This window comes from Pezoporus occidentalis, unplaced genomic scaffold (genome assembly GCF_034315485.1).
Source record: "Pezoporus occidentalis ecotype Australia unplaced genomic scaffold, CSIRO_AGI_Poc_V1 ctg74, whole genome shotgun sequence".
NCBI classification, from domain to species: Eukaryota; Metazoa; Chordata; class Aves; order Psittaciformes; family Psittacidae; genus Pezoporus; species Pezoporus occidentalis.
Window position 1 is genome coordinate 1,707,732 of NW_026916093.1, and position 22,913 is coordinate 1,730,644.

The window sequence follows — 22,913 nt, forward strand, 5'->3', positions numbered from 1 at the left end:
AACATTTATTTGTAGAGTAAATACAACATTTATGCAGGAAAATGTGTATTTTGAGCCTACTTTGTATTGCTGAATTTACTAGTTGTTCCCTGTCAGTGAATATATTTAATTACCCTGACAATCCTTCCTTCACTTCTTCTCACCCTTTGCATCCCTTGGAAAGTTACAACAGCGATAATCAAAGGGGACCTAGAAAGGCATGCAAAACTAATGCACAGAATCTGAGTGAATAGAATTGCTGTTGATGAAATATAGGCAGCAACAGACATTTTTTGAAAACTACAGATTTTATATGAAAATAATGTACTTTTTCTAAGCATCAGTATATTTTTCTTTAGCTTGAACTTGAGCATCTATATAATATATCATGTTCATGATATAGTTCAGCTGTAGTGGAGACCCAAATGTACGTAGTGTTCGTAGCCCATAAAAGCTAGTGGGTGCTTATTCAATCTTTGATCTCAGAAGAAGAGCACTTGATTGTTAGTTGTACATTAAGGGACACTTGCTCAGTACAATTTACTGGCATAGCATCACTGAATTTCATCCCTTTTTAAATGAAATTCTGGACCTTTAAAATTCCAAGAATTCTGCACCCTTATTTAAACACTGCTATTCTGAAAACACTGCAGGAAGATTACAGTGATGGAGCATCAATACCTATAATTTTCTTCCTTTTCCCTTGTTGAATTAAACAGTGTGTAGCTTAATCCCACTTTCCAGATTTTCTTTCACCCTAGGGCCACACTGCTTGCCAGTCTAAGATTTAAGTATTGTGTCTCTGCTGCTGCAATTTGCAATCCAGATTCAATTGAAGGCTGTAGAGTTAAAGTTTAAATCCCTGAATTAAGAAGGTTAACTTACTAGTGCATGAGTATGTTAAGTCACTTCACTTGAATTTCTAGTGTAATCTCCTTCAGGCTATAATTCTGCATATTTTTGCATATCTCACTAGTGGCTCAGAAGCCTTCCCATTAGGAATGCAGTAAGAGGTTTGCACTTGTAATACAGCAATAAATAATAATAAAAAAATCAGGTTGCTATGTATTTTCCATTTGGTATGTATTAATATGCCAATGTTGATATATCTGTAAATCAGAAAATTAATGTTTTTCACGTTTTCATCTTCACCTAATATTTTGGACCACCCCAGCTAGTGCAAAGTAAGGAATGGCTGCATTTCCGCTCCAAATTGTAGACTTCTGTGTTTATTAACATTTACCCAAAGTGTTTCTCTAAATGATCTGTAAAATGGCAAACTCTGAAGAACGGAACTATTTCTGGTTTCCTCTATTTCTATGTGGGTAAACCCTCAATTTTCTGAGGGCTTTTTTTGGGGATTGTTTGTTGGGGTTTTTTTCTAAGGGTAGATTATACTTGGGTGAATTATTCCAAAAGAGAATTTTAATGTCTGTGTTTCTGTTTCTGTTGACTCTTCCAGGCTGCATTTGCTGATGTTAAGGAGGGTATCTAACAAATTGCATTCATTGCTTCTAAGCTGCTTCTCATTCTTTAATTTGATTGCTTTTGGAATATTGTAGAACAACTAACTTTTTTTTTTCTTGCACTGAGGATATATAAGCTATTTCTTTTCACAGGGCTTTTGGTGACTTACACAGCATTTTCCTGGGAATTTATATGCAATATTTTCACTACCTTAAACATTATATTAAATAATGAAGGCAAATGGCAATAGCTCACACAGATGAAATGATATTAATGTTCATTTTCAAGCACACTTTGTGAGATCCATATTTGTGAGAACTCTAAATTGACATTCCTTAGTCCAGACTTCCTCCATATAGAGATGCTGTATTGTCAACAGGGTGAGCTTCCTCATCCTGTACTGTTAGCATGCTTCAGCAATGACTTGAAGATACCCACTCTTGGAGTGAAATGGTACTTTGTTCTCTATGGCTGAACTGAGACTGAGGTTTTCATCCAGTGCCAAATGTGGGATTCTCTGAGGGGAAGCACTGATGCTGGGTGAGCCAAGCTCAAACTGTTAAATTCCTCTGAAACCACAGTGTTGCTCATTTAAACTGTTTGAAAGTCAGATTGTCTTCCAGGCCCTTGAGTTTTAGTTACAGCTAAGCAAAAATTCAAGCAAACATTTAATCTGTGCTATTAAGCTTTTCTCTTTGCAGGTGGCAAAGACATAATGTTGACATGTATAATAAAGTGAAAAGAAAGGAGGAGTGCACAGTAACTATATCTTAACATTTTCCAGATATTGCAAAGGAAATTCAAGGAGGGAGGCTTAGAACTGAATGTTTGTGGGATAGAACATGAAATTGAAGCCAAAGTTTTGCTTCATTCCCAGCATAGTTTGTTAAGATACTGAGTTACTGATTCTGATTTAAAAAAAAAACAAACTGAAAAGCAGCTGTAAAGTGTCTGCTCACTTGACCACTTGACTTTCAATTCACAATTATTTAGCATTATTTTTGGTTTGGAGACACACTGAAATTTTTTTTTTCTTTTGCTTATGTTTAATGTTTGCCTTTATAATGAATTGCAGTGCAGAGTTACGGTGTGAATGGTCAAAAAGATTCTGTTACATTTAATAGACTTAATTAATTGCATATGATGACTGTATAAGAAATCGGTTTGTTTCTCACTGAAATCACTTTGAAAAACACTAGGTTTTGTCAGATCACAGTATTACGGTTTGGGGGTTTTCTTTGCCCTCTCATCTTCTCTTCCCCCAGCACCATCAGTGAAGATGGTAGGGAGAGCCGCTCTATCTTCAGTCCGTCCTTTTGACTGAGGGGAGAGAGTCACCCATTAGCTAGCATGGAAACTAGAACAAGCCATTTTCTACCTAACTGATACAAGCTGATACAAGCAGAGAGATATTCTTGTAAACAGTACCACTGTAAATGGATAACAATTTTTTTTTTTTTAATCCATAGAATTATATAGATCTGAAATTATAAAGACCTCCATAGGCTGTGTAACTCAGAAAGGAGCAAAATCCCTTATTGGCTTGGTTTGGTCTTGATTAAAAGAATCTCTGATCAGTGTCTGTAGGGTAAAAGTTGTTCATTGTGTCTGAGTACAAATGGAATAATTCTTGAAAATTATACAAAACCATTTTCATGAGTCATATTTTACCATGGAAGAGTTCAATATTTATATTGATTTGCTTAGGGATACCTATTGCAAAAGGTTCTGTTTTATAAGCGGTTAGACAGATTGCATTTAATAGGAAGAATGTGTTTCATGGATTAAATATGTGCTCAGAAAATAGGAAACTGCTACTTTTTGTATCTCATAAAAATGGTAATGCAACAATTAGCAGGGTCATATTATAAAGCACAGACTTTACTCTAGCTTAATGGATCTGGGGATATGCATTCATCAGCAACGATAGATTTAGCATAAAACGACATGTAAATGAATTGATGACTGATCATAAATTAATTTTAGTGCTGAAGAAGTAATAGAGACACAGCAAGATGCCACTTTATCATAGTATTTTACTGCTCAGCAACATTTGAGCAACTACTTAATGTTCTGTGTGCATTTCTTTTCTAACAGCTTGAATAAATTTGAGAAATTTTTGTGCCTTTCAGCAATATGGAAACCAAAAAATCCAGAAAGATTGAAAATGCAAACACCAATATATTTGGCTAAGTGACATAAATTCATTTTTCATTAAATGTTTATGAAGGGCATTAATTATGGTTGGACCTGTGAAGTGCTAAATACGTATGTATGATTTTGGCCTCCCTTTGTTTAGTGTTTCCTGCCCCAAAATACAAATTTTAAAGCTAAAGGGTTATTTCAGGTTTATACATTTAAATATTTGGGCATTTATGCTGAGTATAATGTAAAGTACAAGACCACATCTAATTTTTGAAGTGTGATACTGTTTATATTGTGCATTCAGCCCCTTCAGTTATTCTTTCATATTTTAATGGTACAATGACTTTTGCCTCTTTTAGTCACTCATTTCCACCCGAATCAGCAGACATTTTTCTTTGTAATCATGACAGTAGTTAGAGTAGAAATAGGATAATGCCTTTCTCTTGTTCAAAGGCTAAAGGAATTCTGTAAATGATTTCAGCTGAAGTCTCATCAGTCCCGATGGACTTCATCCATCCGTACTTCACAAACCTCAGCAGTCTAGCAGTTCCATCAAAAGTACCTGCAGAGGAGCAGGGGCTTTATGTTTTCATGGTCTTATGAAGAAAATCTCATAATCATACACATCCCCATCATTTGTTAACGTTAAGCATGCGCATAGAGTTTGTTACAGAGAAGTATCTATTGGGATTTTCAAGTGTTAGGATTGTAGTGAGCAGCTTTTACAGCTTTTACTTCACAAGTGCATTAGATCTTATTTTTAAGAAAAGCAAGAGCACACTTTTACAAAGAAAAATAGCATTTTTATTGCCTGCAAAATGCCTCTAAAGCAGTAGTGTTCAGCCTAGAAGAAGCTAGGACCTCTATTCCCTTCACCTTTCCCTGAGAGCAAGGAAGCTTTCTGTTTGCATTAGAACCAAGAGGTATTTTATGGAGCAAGAAAACAGAGTTCAACTTTTCACAGAGTTGATTTTGTTCTGCATAAAGCATTTACTGCTGCTGTCAGCAAGAGTAAAATTTACAGTTGCCAGAAAGTGTAAAAACTCAAATGTGCTCTTGGAAAACACATAGTGAACTGCATGTGAAGGAGACACTAAAAGCCTGTTTCATTCCATTGCAAAACACACAGTTGATATGAAAGGGACATCAGTATCTCTTATTCTGCCTTTATTCAGAGAGAAAGAAATGTGCATCTGATTTGGAATACAAGAGGCCAGTGGATGGATGCCTTTAAACAAGCAGTTTACACGTTAACTTACATGCACACCATTGCCTGGTGGCCTGAGGTGCCTGGGCTGGGCTCCAGCATTTCCATGCTTTCCAGCCAATGTCCACACCTCTGGAAGGCAAAGCAAGCCAGGGTTTTACTGCTGCAAGTTTTGGTGGGGAAAACATTGTTTATGCAGGGAAACTGAATAGCTCAGCAAACAGTAGAAATAATGTAGAGATTTCAGTTACAGCTGCCTGGTCACGTACAGCTTTTGTAGATTCTTAGTTCTTGTACTTAAAACATTGATTTTCTTTTTGGATTGGATGAATTTTAGTTCAGCTCTTGAAAAAGTAGGTAAAAAGTAGCCAGTGTTCCTGGACATACCCTGAAAACACCGCATCCAAATTATCATGTGTATTTTATGTTGTATAACAGCTGAGTGACTGGTTAGCAAACAGGAATGCGAGCAAAAGGAAATTCAAACCTAAATTCCTCTAAAACATCTATAGTCTTGTGCCTGTGATACTGAAAACCTATTCTATACAGTATATGTTTTTATAAGTCTCTGTGTAGAGAGCAGAATGTACCATACAAAACCCGTGGGCCCTGACGCTAGGAAGATAGATACACATTAAATTTTTAGCACCTGAGTATCGTCCTTTTGTATCTGTATGCCTCGTTATATTTTTACATTTCAGCATGTGCTTACATGTTTTGCAGAATATGTCAATAAGCAGTTGTTTGAAAGTCCTCAGCTATAGCATTTCACTTTCTTACATCTTCATGAAGAGTTTTATCTGTAGTATCTCTTTTCGTACATCATAAATAACTGTTGCTAAGCCTTTTCACTCTCCATTCTCTATGAAGTCCTATCACACTTTGATTGTTAGTTCAGAAACTGTCTTCTCAGAGGAAATTCAGTTTTAGCCTTCCCTTGCTGTTATCTCAGCTTCCTTATATCTGTCTGCATCAGGTCGAGTCTGTTTGGAAAATAACAATTTTGTGTGTGCTCTTGGCAAGCAGAATGAAACTCTGTCACTCCCTGTTGCACTTAACACACTTTCTGCCTGTCAGACCTCCGTAGACCTTTTCAGTTTCTTTTCTTGTAACTTATGAGTGCATGGACTTCTGTTATTATAGCCTGCCACTTTGCTGACATTGAAAGGTTTGGTCACTGCAGCATCACAAAATAATCCATTGTTCTTGGGCTTTGTGGTGCAGCATGCTACTGACTCAATTCCAGTATTAATTTATTGTACTTATGACTTGTTTTTGCAGGATATTTTTAATATTTGACACCACCAATAGTTAGTCAGACTATCCATATGGCACTAAAAAGCAAGTCAGTATTGATTTACTAGTTAGTAATTTTGAACACAGCAATACTTTCTTAGACATGGATTTAAAAAAGGCTACTGTACTGCTAAGCATCTCATATACATTTACATAAATTCAGTTGTGCTAACGGTCAAGTCAGGGCTATGATGTATCTTTCCACATGTATATTCTTCATATCTTTGGATATCAGTTCTTTAGAGATTCTCATAGGTTCACTGGTCTTTTTGCTTTTTCAACATATGCATGCTGCTGTTTTTAAAAAGCAAATCTCAAGTATTTTAGGATAGGAGCCTGTGCTACTTCAGAACAATACTCTTATGTCTCACAGCACCATGCAATGCCATGCAGCAGCTCAGGTCCCAAAAGCAGTCTGGTAGCTCTGCACCTTAGCTGGACTTGGTATCTGATCAGCCTGGATGCCCTCTTCCTATAGTAAAGATAAGCACTTGGTACAAGCAAAGTTTTCTTTGACTCCTGCTCTACTTCACAGAGTTATCCTATGACATTTAATCATGATTCTTAGAAGTACAGCACACCGTCAACTCCATCTGATGCCACAAAAGAAACAGAATTGCAGTACTTTAAAATAAGCCTGAACTGAGCCATAGTTTTTGAAAGTAAGCTATACTGACGCATTGGGTAGCTGATTGATGCTTCATGCACTGGAAAAAAATAAAAGAAAATATAAATGAAGAGCAAGTAAGAGGAATCCTTACTTTGCTGTTTTGCTCTTTACGTTCCAGGTTTCTATATTTCTTTCACGTGTTTTTTCCAGTATCTCATTTTCTGACTGTACTTTTACGATATTATCACTTTCCTTTCCTGCAGTGGTGGTAGTCCATAGCTAGAAGGTACCATGAGGCCAGCACTGGCTTAGTGACTGTCTCAGTATCGAATCTGAGTATACGTAGTTCCATTCTTGAATGTTGATTGTTTCTAACCTTTTAAAACAAGTAAGTTTAATCCATTAGAATTAATTGCTTTAGGTCAGATTTCTTCAGGACATTAAAATTGCTCATCTATTTTAAGGTTTTGGTTGAGAAAATGACATAATGCCAGTCTTATTCAGGTAGCTCTTGATGCCCATCTCTGAGTTCAGCTATATCTACTGAGACTTATACTTGTGCTGTCCTAAATAAGGACTTTGTTTTGCAAACATCAAACTAGATATTGATTTATAATAAATCAAGTGAAAAAAACCCGACATCACATTCATTTCAATCCCAGCAAAAAACTACAAACTTTCAAATGAACTTATTATGGAGCCTTCACAATTGTAGAGAATATGTATCATTTTGTTTACAGGATCAAAGCAACACGGGGCAAGCTACGAATGAGATCCCATTATTTTTAATAGTGCTTTTTTTATACCTTTTTTTATACCAAGCTCTGTCAGATAAACTTTGGGTTTCCTGCTGTGAAAGGACGTATTAAGTGGGTCTTCAGCTTTAGATGAATGCTGCTCTTTTGTACCAAGCTCTGTCAAATGAATTTTGTTTTTCCTGAGCAAGGACATGTTAAATGGGTCTTTTAAGCTTTAGATGATAAGAATATATCAAATGTGCACAACTCACTAGACCCCTACATTTGTTTTTAGGTTCAATGGTAAATGGATGGGGTTCTGCGTCTGATGAGGACCGTAACTTTTCTAGTCATAGATCTAGTGTAGGTAGCTCCTCAGATGACTCGATCTTTACCAGCGGCAGTTTTGCACAAGCACTGGTTGCAGCAGCAGATAAAGCTGGTTTTAGGCTGGATGGAACCAGTCTGACAAGAACAGGTTTGTAGATTCAAAGTTGATGCTTTCTGCATGAAGGGTGTCTCTGCCTATTCTTCTCTTCTTCTCAGTGAGCCTGTGTCTCACACCTGTCTAACATGCATGTAATAAGGTGGATGGAGATATTTTTATCAGTATGTTTTAAATGAAACCTTGCATTAGGTTTCGTTTTTAGTGATTTGAAGTAGTGAATAGCATAAGCTTTTAATCTGCACCTTCAGTCTGCTGCAGTTTCCCTCTGTGCTGACTCTGCTATAGATTTACTGACATATGCTCGGTTTAATATTTTGATGAAGAGATCACTAATTCTCCTGTGCAATCTTTTGATGATTTTGGTTCTTGCAAAATCTCCTCACAATCATTCACATTTTCAGTGATGAACAACATATTTAAACTATTATCTCCATCCCTGCTCTTCTGTTGCATCTCTTCTTGCAAAAGTGTATTTTTTCTGTGAAGTTTTTCTAAGCATGGGGTGGATCGGTGTGCGTTTATTGTTAACAATACAAACTGTTTAAAAGCCTTTTTAATGGCTGATTTAAAACCACTTAATCAGTAAACATATTTTGATAAAATTTAATTTTAATTATGCCAACTGAATCTGCCAAGATAAGTGCAACAAAGGTAAAGTGATTATTGTTTTTGAAAACAGCCAGTCTTCTAAAATGAATTAATGGAAAGTGAGCATAACTTAGTTCATGTTATTAAAGCTCCAAAAGTTTTATTTCTAGTAAAAAAAAAAGTTATTTTAAACTATTCTATAAAAATGAATGTATTTGCATTTGCTTTGTCTTATCAAAATAGCAGAAGTAATTAATTATCTAAATCCACAAATCTAATAGCAAAGTATGAGCTTGGGTCATGTTTTCGTTATGCCGTCTCGGCCGATTCCTGCTCTTAGGTCCCACAATGTTCCTATCATTTAAAATTTGTTACTGTTAGTCTGGTATGAAGTCTGTCCTTCAGTAAAATGTGTACATTTGTGAGAAATGTCTCCACAGTTAGGGCTGAAACACAGGCTTTCTACATGCAGTAACTTCATGGCAAACACTGCCTTATAGGGACGTTAGAAATGAAGAAAAGAATCAGTGGCAAAGTCCTGTTTGGCCAACAAGGTACAGGATGGACAGATACAGCTTTTCTCAGATCACTGAGGCTTTTGCCATTGACTTTGATCACCCTTAAAAGACAGTTATTTCACTGTTAAAAGTAGTTAAAACTCTCACTTGCTTGTTACAGTAGCGGGAAACAGAGTAAATCTGTCTCATCATTTGGAAAAAACAAAGCAAAACAAACCAAAACCTGATGTAGATCTTCATTCATCTACTATGATGGCCAAACTGTAATTTAAAATACACTGTTTTGCTTGAAGAGTCTCATAAATAGTCTTGAATGAAAGCAGCAAATCCTTCCCAACTTTTTTTTGGTGGTGTTCTTAGCTTCAGTAAAAGCTAATACTCAAATTCACCCAAAGGTAATTTGGCTTGTATCAGGCCACTGAGAAGTGTGGCTTCCACCACAGACACACACATAACAAAGGTAAATGGGCACATAAACGCACACTTTTAAATAAATATAATTTCTTATTGTAGCTATGTAAATGGAACATACAAGGAAAGGATGGCAACCCTCTTGTCAGTTATATTTTCCCAGCTTAATTAGGTCACAAATACATTTAAACTGAGTACTTGCATGTAATCCCTCAGACAGACTGCTAAAGTTTAGGGTATCTAAAGTATCCAGCATTTGTGGTAGAGATTTATGATTATTACCTTCTTAATCCTTAGTGATCCAGCAGGCAAAACAGAAACAAAATAAAACCCTCATGTAAACAGATAGCCCTCCCCTCTTTTCCTCACAAAAACCTAAGCACCCCAGTGCTTAAGTGCAGTATGATACCCCCCAGGGTAGCGTGGGTCATCAGACATACCTGTTATGGACCTGCTGCACCATAATAAACCCTGCATCTTGCAAAATAGTGTTTTATAGTGGAGAAGCAGCAGTATTATTTCTGTTCATTGGTCTGGAGGGAATCTGAAGGTCCTGATTCTCTATTCCTTTGCAGTCTGAGTTTCACCCATTTGGAACAGTGTGAGATATTGTCATTGATATGAAAGGAGAAGTCCAACTTGATAGTCTCACATAAGTGTGTCTGATTTATGAGCATAAGAGGCTCTGGTAAATCTAGGTGTATGGTGTCTCTCCTGCCAGACTGATTCCAGTTTCCAAAAGCCATCGTGTGATTTGCCATGAAGTTCAGACAGCTTTCCTTTCTAACACCCTTGGGAAATTAAATCCGTAGATTCATTCTTCTCTCCACTTACACACTAAATCTACTACAGAGAGGGTGACACTGCTCAGCAGTTCTTACTGGAAGGGCTGCGTACAAACAGAAGAAGCTGTAATCAGTTATTAGGTGCATTGAAAAATGTGTTTAGGGAGCCTGCACATCATTTGTGTTTGCCCCATGTCTGATTTAGGTCAGTGCTATTTATTTTTCCTTATTTTCATGGAGGTATAAAAAAGAGAATGTTTGGTGCCTATTTCTTTTTCAAACCAACATTCTGAATGAATAATCACATTTCTTTAGTCAAGAGAATAAGTGCAAAGACTCTTTGTCCTGCGCTCACTAGTTGCATGCTGCGGGTTTATTTTAACAATACATCCGTGCAATGTGCTATGAGCTAGGATGGAATTTCAGGCTCATGTCTGAATTTCTTTGCATTAGTGTTCTTTTTATTTAATTTTAGATGAAATTTTAATATTTTGTCCATGTCTATTTTACTGTTCTGTCCTTGTCTATGAAACAAGGGCTTGATGTCTTGTCCTTGTCTGGCTGCAGCTCTGCCAGCTATAGAGGTTAATGTTTCCAGCCTTTCCCCAAATGGTTATTACTGCTTTCTCCCAGTTCCAGAATTAGCTGCTTGGGTGGGTGTTCTGTAACCCATTTTAGTTAAAATGAACCAGGTTCACAAAGGCATACCTTCTATTTAAGTTCAGTTGGGCATGGGGAACATGCACATGAGGGATTCAAATGTGGTAACTTCCAGTCAAGTGACATGCAGCTGGGAGACAAGCCTGCCTAAGAGCAGTGTCCTCCTCAGGGTGCGCATCAATGAGAAGGTTTTACTAGGAAACGTAACTCACAGCAGGGTAGATCCTGTTCTAAGTTAACCAGAAGATAAAAGAACTCCTTACTATTTTGGTGTCAGTTGCCACTTCCCATGAACTCTTAGACAGTTTGGGCCTAAAGTAGCATTGAAAGGGCAGAACTTTTGACATTCTCCTCTGCAGGTAGTATAAAAACATTTAAGACTTTGAAGTACCAGTTCTAAGCAAATTAAAATATACTTGTCAAGAAGGACATACAGATGAAAAAGGAAGGTAAAAGATGGTTTCATCATTTTTTATTAAACAATAAGCCTAATTAATTAAATAAAAACATCAAAATAAGAGGAAGCGAATGTAGTAAGGGGACTGTGCTTCAGCTGTTCCTGCATGATGCTTTTAATGATCTGCTCCATAGAACAGCATCAAAGATTATTTTTTAGGAGAAATCATGTAGCTTGATTAGTGTATATATATATATAAACATATATATATATATATAAACATATATATATATAAAAAGATGTGAGGAATAATGCACTATTTTTTAACATCTAAAACCACTGAAAATTAACATGAACATTTTAGCATTTAAATATACCTCCATTTTTATTTCTTGGGAAAAGAGAGCTCTTAAGAATACAAACCTACACTGCTACATAGCTTGTAAAATCAGTTATGTTTATCTCACTGGAGTTACTCCAGATACACAGTGCATATGGGAGCCCCTAAAATGAAAATCTGGCTCAGCAAACGTGAAGGTGGAAGGCAGGAGGAGATAAATTTGATATGATTGTAGAACTGTATTCCTTCCCTGCTCAAGGCTGAGGAGTTGTTATAACACATCTGTTCAGCACACAGAGCAGGTATGATTTACATGGCATACAGTAGTTTTATCACAACAGATGGAATGATTTTAATTATAAAAGTTAAAGATAAAAGAATGCCAAGTTTTTCACTTCACTTGTTTTGGTGTGTCTTAGAGCAGTTGTCATCAGTGGGAACCTCGAGGGGACGCTTGCCTCTGAGAGTTAGACCTGATCTAATGTTGCAGAACAGACGTTAATAGAACAGCCCATTTCAAGGCAATAACATTGGGGTTTTTTCATCTGGTTTCTCTTTTTCTTTTAGGCAAAGGATATCCTTCCTCTCAGAGACCTCGACCAAGCAGTCCTTTTTCTACTGACAGCAACACCAGTGCAGCTGTCAATCAGAGTCAGAGGCCAAGGCCCACTAAAAAACACAAGGGAGGACGGTTGGACCAACCTTCCTTGCCTCATCGTAGGGAGGGAATAACAGATGGTAAGTGTTGTGGTGAAGTCCCTGATGATAACCTGCAACAAGCAGTGGGAGAATATAGAGTAATCTTTTAAAGAATATACATTATGGTGTATTATTTGCTTGGTGAAGTGGGGTTTCCAGGTTGCCATATGAGCAACATGGCAACACTAGCATTATGGAGTTTGGTTGAGTGAGTCTTCAAGGAGCCTTTCTTTGTTTTAGCTCTGAACATGTTAGCATCGCTTAGGTTTTCTCAGATTTCAGTAACGTACCCATAAATGACTGCATTAGATGTGAGTTGACATTAAAAAAATGGCCCGTGGTTAATTTTACATTAAATGAAAGTAGCCACCACAAGCAGTAGCAGTATGCCATGAATTCCTAAGGATTTAGGAATTAGGGCTAGTCCCACAGTGCTTTGGGTTTTTGTGCTGGTTTTGACAGCTGCCCAACAGTTAAGGTAATACATGCTACACTTTTCTCATGATTCTGCCTCATGTCTTGTCCATGCTTCTTCGTTCCTGACATCCGCTGACCTCAGCGGCTGTGTTTCTCTCTTTTACATCTCCACTTCTTTCTGACCACTGCTTCCCATCTGGAAATTTCAGGCATGTTTATTTTGCTCTTTTAATGACTAAAATAGCTAAGTCTTCAATCATCTTTGTCTGCCTCCTCTTGAGTTTGGCAAAGGATGCAATTGCTGCCTGTAACTCTTGGAGGAGTTCTGGTTAGAAAGGTGGCTGGCTGGCTGGCTACCTCCCTTTCATTTCTTCTGATCTCTGTCCTGGCCCCTGTAGTTGTTGAAATGATCAGAGGGATAGGCCAGCAAATGGAAAAACAGTGTTAAAGGATATCTGTAAAGCCATGCAAATGGAGACGTGATCACTTTCCTCATGCTTTTAGTGTTTAAAGTGGTGCAATTCTGAGAACTACACTGTCCCACCTGCCTCAGTGGCTCTCGTAACACTATCTGGACCATGGTAGTGCGTGTGATGCCATTGAGTCTATCTCCTGTGTACACCTGGACAAATCTTCCAGTGAACGGGGAAGGTAAAAATTACTTTAGATTTTAGTATAAACATCTTCCTTATGATAGTAAAATTTACTTGAGAGTTGTAGAATCATAGAATATCTCTAGCTGGAAGGGACCTATAGGGATTATCAAGTCCAACTCCATGATCTTCTTTGGACAAGTAATAAATAGATTTGATAGATAGTATGTTTAATTTGAGGTTTTCTTTTATAATGTGCTACTTATTACTCTAGGTGCATGTAGAAAAATATATTAAGAGCTTTCCAGGTGGACTGTGGCCACTAAAACCACCAGAGCTCCCCTCTCACTAATGTTTTATCAAGTGTACAGATCAGGTTTTGCAGTATGCTCTGCCAGGTTCCCTGTTTGCCAGACCATGAAGATAGAGAAGAGATTCCAAAAGAGAAAGTGCACCAGAGGGTTACACATCATGCTCTGTGACTCAGTCTCACTACCATGTTATTTGAGGATGCAGCTTGAAGTAGCGTAGACTCCACTCATATGGATCTGAATTGGTTTAAACATTAATGCCCTACCCTTGTGAGTATATTCCAGAGGCCTCCCTGCTGCACAGATCTATTAAATAGATGTATCTATGAGAACAGTAAATTATGGGTGTTGCTTGTGGTGCTGGCAATAATCTTTCGTTAAGTTAACCCTTCTGCGTGACATACCCTGTCACCATGAACTGTAAGCCCTTTGGGCCACAAATTCTGTGTATGTGTGAGTTTATGGTGCATTCAGTATGATGGGACCTTAATACTTCTGCTTTGGAGTACTATTGCTATAGAAATATTTAACAATAACTTGGTAGCAGAAAGTTAACAGGATTCTGGTTCAGATTATGAGACAGGTGGAAATGTGACTCCTCAGGGAGTGACTCTGTCATAAAATCTGGCTTTGTTATCACCCCTAGGAAAACAAATCACTGGCACAGGTAGAAAGAAATGTCCTTATACTTGTAAGTTCTGTAACTTGCTGCTTTTCCCAGTTAATAATGAGAGTCTGTGCCAAAGCTTGATTGGTGCCTGAATCATTTGGCCAATGTTCTGCCTTCTAAAGGAGAGTTGGGGTAATCCCAGGCTGAACATCCATCTGCTTCTTATCAGGCTCTCTGATGTCCTACAGCTTCTCAATCACAATCCCTCCATTACTAAATCAGTAAGACCATAACCTCTTCACCAATGCACTTACAAATTGCTTGGCAAGTTTGATAATCCTGCCATTAGAGGCTGAAAGTAGTAGTCTGGATGACATCCCACTGGCCTTGTCAGTTACCAGCTCAGTGAGGGTTATCTGGCATCTGGAAAATAAATGTCATTTATATGGAACTACAGTGATAATCAGTGAGAACATTCTGTATATCTTCACTGAAAATCCCGCTGAAGTCTCTAAATTTCTTGTTTCAAAAGTTCTCTGAAGTGCTAGACATGATAGAACGAGTTGGTTTGCCTCTATGCGGTAATATGTCTGCCTGTTAGGGACTGAGACTACGAGCTTGTCTGGTGTCTGTAACTCCTTTACTAGCAGTCGAAATGCCAACCATTAACTGTCATGTATGTGCATGCTTGCAAGTGTGTGTGGAGACGTGCCATAGTCACATGTGGACATGTTTGGCTGAGGAGAGGAAAGGAAAGGCAAGACAGTTCTCTGAGGCACTGCAGGAAGAAAACTCATGACTCCAAAAACACGGGGTCATTATATATGCCCAGGCAAGATAAGAGAGCATATTTAGTAATTTACCAAAGGCAGAAGATTTGCACTATGGGATTTAAGCTGTAGAGCAAATAAAAAGCCACGTTTCCAAATGAAGCTCTCTTCCAGCTTCTTTAATTAAAAAGGAAAGTTAGGTGTTATTTTGACCACCAACCTGACTGAGGCTGAAGGTGAAAAAGCAAATGGTTTAGTCAGTTGGCTAGAATTAGAAACCGTTCTTACAGATCTTCTCATAAGTGTCTAGCATAGTTCACTCAGTCTGTATGCAGGCTGGAGCCAGCTTGTATTAATTCCCCAGTACCTTTAACTCTTCTAGAATTGTGTGAAGCTTCATTAAAAGATAAGTTTCAACTTACCCACAGGTCTAAACCACACAGAGAACTTTACAGACACAGTTTTTCATTTCACGTCTATGCATAAGGCAATCGTTACACCCATTTTGTGAATGGATGAAAGCAACTATGTTAACAGTAGATCAGCAGCATAAATCTACAGTAATTCAAGGAGTTGCAGCTAGCTGTATAACATGCAGTATCGTTTATGTACAAACCTTCTTTCATTCTCAGTATCTAATTAATAACAACTATTAGGTAGCAATTTCCAGAGAAGGGTACTGTATGTTAAGAATTTTAATACTGCAGTAATTTTGACTTTTGTTTTTTGCTCCGATACTACTTAAAAAATTTGTTTCTGTTGAAGGGTAAATATTCTGTCTTGGAAAATTGCATTGTCAGATGTCATGTTATGACTGTGTTCATTGGATTCAATGCATTTCCATAAAGTGCTTATAAATCACAACTTCAGTAATCTCTATTTCAGACTGCATAAGCAGATGTCAGTGATGTGGTTCTCTACATTAACTGGTTATGATTGCAGTGAAATCAATTATAAGAAATGCTATTTTGGAAGCCAACACTATAAAGCAATTTTAACATTGGCAAGATCCCATACCCTCCTGCTTCCATCTACAGTAACTCATGTATAGCCATTGTCATGAAAGGTCACATCGATATTCATAACTAAAAATTTCTCAAATTAATTAGTGCTGAACATAAAACATACACCAAGCTCACTGACACACTGTTATAAGGCTGTTCTGGCCACAAGGCAGGTATCTTAATCTGGGATGTAGCACTTCGGCTGTGAACAAAAGTATGGGAGCAACATCTGATACGACTACTTTCCCTTGTTGACACAAATAACCCACATGTCCTCATTTATCTATAAGAGACAGTGTTGATGGAATGACATCTCGGCAACTTTGGAAGTATTTCTGCCCCATATATGAGGTATGAGTACCACCTCTAACAGCAAGGACATGAAAAATGTCTGTGTAGCATTTTATAAAGCCAGAATACAGACTTTGAAATAAATTCCCTCCAAAGGCCTCCTCACTGATTTCTAAAATGAATTTCAGTTTCACTCGTTAGAAACATCAGACTTTCCTGCAGCCAAAGCAGAGGTTTACATTTCCATGTCTATTGTTGAGCCAAGTTCAATTCCTTAATAAGCCTCCATAATACTGTAAGATAAAAAACACTCGAAAGCAGGACTTATCCCTATCTAATGTAACCTAACACAGGCTTAGTGAAGTTGGTGGGGCTGCACAGATTTATTTGGGCTATGAATTACCCCAAACCATAGTTATCAACAAGTGTTCTACACATAAAATATGTATCCAATATGAGAGATTTTTCGTTACAATACTAAAGTTGCTTCCCTTTTCTGTTTATTTTTATTTTGGTATGGTTGGTTTGTTTCTTAGTAATCTGAGGCTTTTCTATACTATTATAAGTCTGTCAAATAAGCTTGAAAATCTTGCAAGATTGAAAGAAAGATGAAAGATGAAAATCTTACATTTGGAATTATAGTTAACCAGATTCTATAATTACCTTGGGTCAGGGACTAATAAACAAAACGTACTTTTGCCTTCACAAATGTGGTTAGAAGCTTGATCTTCAGTTCTGCAAGCGTCTTCATAGTCTGAGTGTTATACTTGAAAAGCACAGGAGTTATTAGAGACCAGGCAAGTGCCTTTCAGTTTTCAGCTGAAACTGTATGTGATCAGTTGTATCTGCAGGACTGCTAAACTTAACAGTGGCCATTATCTTGTCTCTGAAGACTCCAGCTCTTGGCTGACCTTTCAAACAGTACTTGAATAACATGCTGATCCGTTGTTTGGTGGTTCCATTTCAACATGCATATTTCTCAGATGTATTGAGGCTTTTCCAATGACAGTAGTTTTGTGAATAATTTTTTTCCCCAATTTTGGGGGGAATGTCATTCATTTTGATAAAGTATATTTAGATTTTGAGTTTAAACCTCGAGGTGAAGGTGAAGCCCAAAATGGGGATGACGAAGCAATCCCCAATATGATGGGGGGAAATTGTCAACTGGCACAGATCACTTTTTCATAGCCTTTCTTGCTGTTACTGAAAGAGCCAGCTGGAGTATACCCCACAGAAAATAAGCCCCATGCTTAGAAATGCAAGTTAGGGCTTCGTAATCTATTGATTTTTGTGGAAGTTAGAACTAGCAACACAGTAACCTAAATAAAAAACTAGCAGAAGTTAAATCCACATTTCTGTTTAACATGGAATTTCCTCCTTTTAAAATGACCGAAGGAAGTGACTCATACCATTTGCAAGGGGCTTTTCTTTTCAGCATCAAATCACCTTCTGTTTCAACTGAAAAACTTAGTTCATCTAAATCTTATTCACGTTTTTTAGATCTTCCACCACCACCTGACCCGCCCCCTGGTCAGGGTTTAAGGCAGCAAATAGTCCCCGGCCAGCGTGGAGGCTCAGCAGAGAGGAAAGGAAGCTCTCTTGAGAGGCAGCATGCTCCGAACATAGATGAAACAAAGAGCTCCCTGGACCGGCAAGCTAGGACATCACTAGAGTGGCAGCGACAAACCCAGGAGTGGATAAGCTCTACAGACCGCCAAGAGGATTTCAGGAAAGCCCAACACAAACAAGCCTTCGGATCAGGTGTGTGTGTGCTGCACCAGCCGAGGCAATGCAGACGGCTCCTTGACACTGCTCAGCTGAGGGTTTCTGTACCTGGCAGGAGTCTAGGCTCACCTCATGCCCCTCTGTGCCAGCACTGGCAAGGCTCAGGCTGGAAAATAAGAAAGGGCAAAGTGAAATGAGAGCATGTAGTCCAAGGATTTTTCACTCCTGCAACAATGAAATCTCATTAGCACCTGACTTGGTGCATTCTTTGCAGTGTTTTGGCAATTAATAATGTTTTCAAGCAGAGCAGTAGAAAAAAAAAGGAACAGTTTCAGGCAGGCAGGGAAGGAGAAACAGGTTTTTAGAGTATTTTCTGTTAGATGTATTTATTTATACGTACAGGGACATATTTTCTACTTCTTGCAGCCTGTTTCTAAATTGGCAACGGCTGTTTTTGCATACCTGCAAGAAAGCTGATCCTTCTGAGCTGCTGACATTCCTTCCAGCGGTATTTAAAAGTCTTCCATTTATTCATGGATATGACCAAGTAACGTTCATCTCTTAAGCCTAGCAAGGTGACAGCAGAGGTTTTCACCTTTATACAGGGCCTGCTCATTGCTGAGTGCTGACTTTATTTCCTAACTGGGTTTCAAGTCTGTAAAAATGGTGCAGGAGGTGATGCTGAGCTGGAGTTGGAGTTCTGTAATACCTGCAGATTCCTTATCTCAGCCTGACCTCAAGGAAAAGCTGCTGTTTCAGCTTTTACCTTCATACTAGGATATTTCCTTTAACCTACTAATCACGTTATCCCAGTGGTGATTAGTGGTACAAGAGGACAATTAAGAAGATTAAAACAAGCAAAAAGAAGGATACTACATGTGGTGTTTTTGTAGGGCTACACTGTTTCTTCCAATATGCCTGTAGCTTCCGAAGTAACACTAGAGGTACTCATATTCATCTTTATTCTACTATTAATGCTCCTTGTTAAGCTAGCACACTAATATCAATGACATCCTAAAAAAACAAAGTAATGTGAGGGCAAACCTGTCATGGGGGCAGGATTTACTGAATATAGACCTCCTAGGAAATATTGCTACCCATATTTAAAATGTAAATATTTTAAATAAAATTCATATTTTAAAATATAGCAATAATTGTACCACTAAACCCCTGAATATTTCAGCTGCATAAACAAATGAGTTCATGTTGTGAAATGATGATGTGAAGTCAAGGTTTAAAAATAGTGTGTGAAATTCATGCTACTTGGTGAAATGACAGTTTTAATTACAGTGTACAAGATATATGAACACATAGAAAAAAGCTTGTGTATACTTTATACATCTAATTTCTTTGTAAATTATTATTAAGGTTGCTTCTCTGACCTGGTTAGCAAGAAGTCCCCTCCTTTTCCTCTGCTTCATAAGCGTGCAAATAGAAGTTGTCAGTTATTCTGTGATACATTGAAGGTATACAGTAGTAAAATTCTCATCTGCAGGACTTGCATTTATCTGTCCTTAAATAAAAAGAATCTGATCTTGACACTCCCAGTGCATAGAGAAGCATTGAATTTAGGGCTGAATTGATTACAGGTATCTTGTTCTTGTCAAATTGAGGATGACCAGGGCAATTGCATATCCTTTGTGCATGACAGAGGATTCCCTTAGGAGAATTAATGTTTTTACCCATCTGAGGGGTTCATAAAACTTGTGCACAAGGTGGGCCAGAGCTTCATGTCTGTCTGTCTGTCTTCTCATACCAGCTTCTTGTGCAACAGCTTCCTTGCTCTGTGTTCTTTGATGGATTTTAAAAAAGTTACTCTTGTGTGTGATGCTTGTTTATATTACTAAATTTGGGCGGTTCAATGATATTAATTGTGCTTCTTAATGATAAAAGTCTCTGGAAATTTATCCTGCCCTACTTTTCAATATATTGTAACATGACTTCCTCATTTATCAAGCTATCAGCTGCCATAAAATATCTGTTTGCAGCATAGGGGGCTTCATTCAGACATGACCATGCTGTGACTGAGTTTCAAAGCAAGACCTTTGGTTTGCAGTTGAATAGAATAAAAATACCTGATTCTGGAAACTGTGTTTCCACTGGTTGCTTTCAGTATAAACAAGATCACTGAGTTCCTGCCTGTGGCTTCTTTGTAGAACTGCAGTTACAGCACATCAAATATGACATTCTCAGCTACCTCTCTAAAGAAAGTAGTGCCTACATCAACTTGCAATAGTTTTGATAGTGTTAAAAACCTTTGGCTTATCTTACGGGGTATAGGAACATTGTTACATACATATATCCTGATTTCATAGGGGCTAGAATTATAGCTTCAAATTAAAGGCTCAGTATTTCAAAGAGAAAGGCATTGGCAAAGCCTCTCCGTATTCTTTGCAAGACTCGGGCGCAGGGCACTGTTCTGAGTGTTTACTAAATATGAGACCATTCTAAGGACTTAAAGACAACTACCTTTCATGTGCTAGAATGTTGTGGAAAACTTAGTCTTTAATGTCACAGTCGCTTATTTTATGGATTGTATTTATTTCTGAGGGCACAACAGGTAATTTAACCCACCATATGCGCTATAATGATAATGCACTTTGTATTTATTCAAGGTCGTTTTTTCTCAATATTTCCTTGAACCCAAAGGAGGCCTTATCCTGAGTCCACAAACTAGAAAAACAAATCAATTGACCATATATGTCATTTTCGAACTCTTTTGCAATGCTAGTGACTTTTTTTCTCATCCTGTAAAAGTGTATCCAGCTTTCTACTGAACTGATTTATGCTGCTTGCTTTATTGCTGCCTTAATGCAAGCTGTTCCATATTTTAGCCAGCCTTTGGAAACCAGGTTTGCATCTGATTCAATTGCTAGGGCTTGATATATAAAGAACAAGTAAAGTAATTTAGAAGACTATGGCTGTTAAATGCCATTTTATTGTGTCTTTTAAATATTTCTGTATATTTCAGCAAAAGCAGCACACAGTTACAGCACGAAACACCAATAATGCCCTTACGTCTTGCAGCGCAAATATTTTGGTCTCTTGCACAGGACCAGAGGGAGATACTTTGCGCTGAGAATAAAATCAGCAGCCTGCCCTCTTCTGCGACAGCTTTACCTTACACTTGGGTTCTCTTCAATAGCAGATCACATGAGGAATTCCCATGTCCTACTCACTTGTGGCGTTAGGCACAAAGAATAAAATCCCTTGTGCCTCTGCTGCACCTTTGCAAAGGCTCCATGATCGTGAATAAAAGCATTTTTATCTCCTCTTTCTTTCCAGCCATCCCCACCTACTTTTTCTCCTGTGTTCCTGACCTCTGTCAAAGAAATTCTGTTTCCCCTCATCAGGTTTTTTATGAGTGAAGACAATGTGAAAAGCAAAATAAAGAAACCCCTTTAAGTCCATATTCACTTTAAAAATGTAAGATTCAAGCAGGAGATATTCCACTGATTTCAGAAGGGACAATTCCTGTGTCTAAGGTTAAGCATGTATATTCATATTCTTTCTTGAATCAAACTATATCTAGCAAAGTCTCTTTCTTCAGCTTATGAGGAAGCGAAAGTGGATCATACACAGCAAAGAAATATTCTATTTAAGCTGCTGTTTTGCTTCTTAAGTTAGGATTATTACAGCAGTATTTCCTGGAAACTCTAATCAAATGTGATGGCTTGTTTTACTTCATGCTATATGAAGGCATGTAGTCATATGCTTTATCAGTGTTAATCCTGCTCTTGTGAGCAGTTCATTATTACAGGTCTTCACAGAGGAAGAATCCAAGTGAGCAAAAATAAGCCTTTTGCTTATAATGGTATGTGAAACAAGCTTCAAGAAGATTTACTCACCCCAAATATTACAACTACTACTACTATGTATAATATATTTTCCAATGTAATTCACAACCAGTTAAAAAAATCTTTAGTGTACTTTGCATTGTTAGAAATTACTGAGCTGCTGGAAGCAAATTAAATTAGCTGATATTGTAGTTCTTTATCTAAATTGATTGAGGTTAGCATAATTTAAGCTCACGAAAAGGAAAAAGCACATTCATGTAGGCTCAAAGCAAAAGTCCAATCATAGCTGCATTGTTTTGGAAAATGTATGTGCATCAATTTTTATTGACGTACCTATGATTCATAATCTATTACTTTGTAATAAATCTAGGCTTTTTGTAATTAATACAAACTAATTTATGAGTTTACATGAAAGCAAGATTAAATTCATACTAATTTCTTTGTATGTGAGATACAATACTGAGTTGTGTATTCCCTTAGGTAAAAGTGCCATGCTATAAAGCAAGATAAGATATCTGAGGGCAGGAATTAATATGATGTCCATAAAAGAATAGCTTGTTTATTCCTATTTGTAGGAATTTATTTCAGTTTGTTTTCTTTTCTAGAAGAGGCACTCGTACCATATAGTAAACCCAACTTCCCATCCCCTGGCGGCCACAGCTCTTCAGGAACAGCTTCTTCTAAAGGATCGACCGGACCTAGAAAAGGTGAAGTCTTGCGAGGAGGTCACCAACGCAATGCCAGTGACCTTCTCGATGTAGGCTATGTGGGATCAAACAGTCAAGGACAGTTTACTGGTGAATTATGTAAGTTTATATCTAGCTACAGTTAAAACTCACAAATAGGCAAAAAAGAGAATAGTTATAAATCTGTTGTGAAGAGAAGAGGAAGTTGAGTGTGGTTATCAGATTAAAATTTACACAGAACTTTTTGAGGTGTTTGTCTGTGGTGACAAACGAAGTTCTGTTCTTGGGTTGGACTATTTAAAATCTGTGTAAGCCATGCCAGCGTTATCTGCATGGTACACTTTCTAGTGTGTAATGCTTGTGTAACACTGGGAAAATTGAAAAGAAATTCTTGTCACTTAGAATTTTCTTGTCAAAGAGTG

The 22,913-nt window shown here is 37.7% G+C and overlaps 1 protein-coding gene across 20 annotated transcripts in view; it reads left to right on the top strand.

Moving 5' to 3' along the window:
• ROBO2 (roundabout guidance receptor 2) overlaps positions 1 to 22,913 on the top strand; it is a 1,081,280-nt gene that overhangs the window by 1,053,580 nt on the left and 4,787 nt on the right. For 8 of the 20 annotated variants that reach the window (XM_062602003.1, XM_062602002.1, XM_062602001.1 and 5 more), the window contains 4 exons: positions 7,737 to 7,919; positions 12,156 to 12,326; positions 17,784 to 18,044; positions 22,411 to 22,611. In XM_062602003.1, the coding sequence (XP_062457987.1) occupies positions 7,737 to 7,919; positions 12,156 to 12,326; positions 17,784 to 18,044; positions 22,411 to 22,611 (816 nt within the window). The remainder of the gene's footprint in view (positions 1 to 7,736; positions 7,920 to 12,155; positions 12,327 to 17,783; positions 18,045 to 22,410; positions 22,612 to 22,913) is intronic. The other 12 variants (XM_062602011.1, XM_062602008.1, XM_062602012.1 and 9 more) reach the window with 5 other exon arrangements.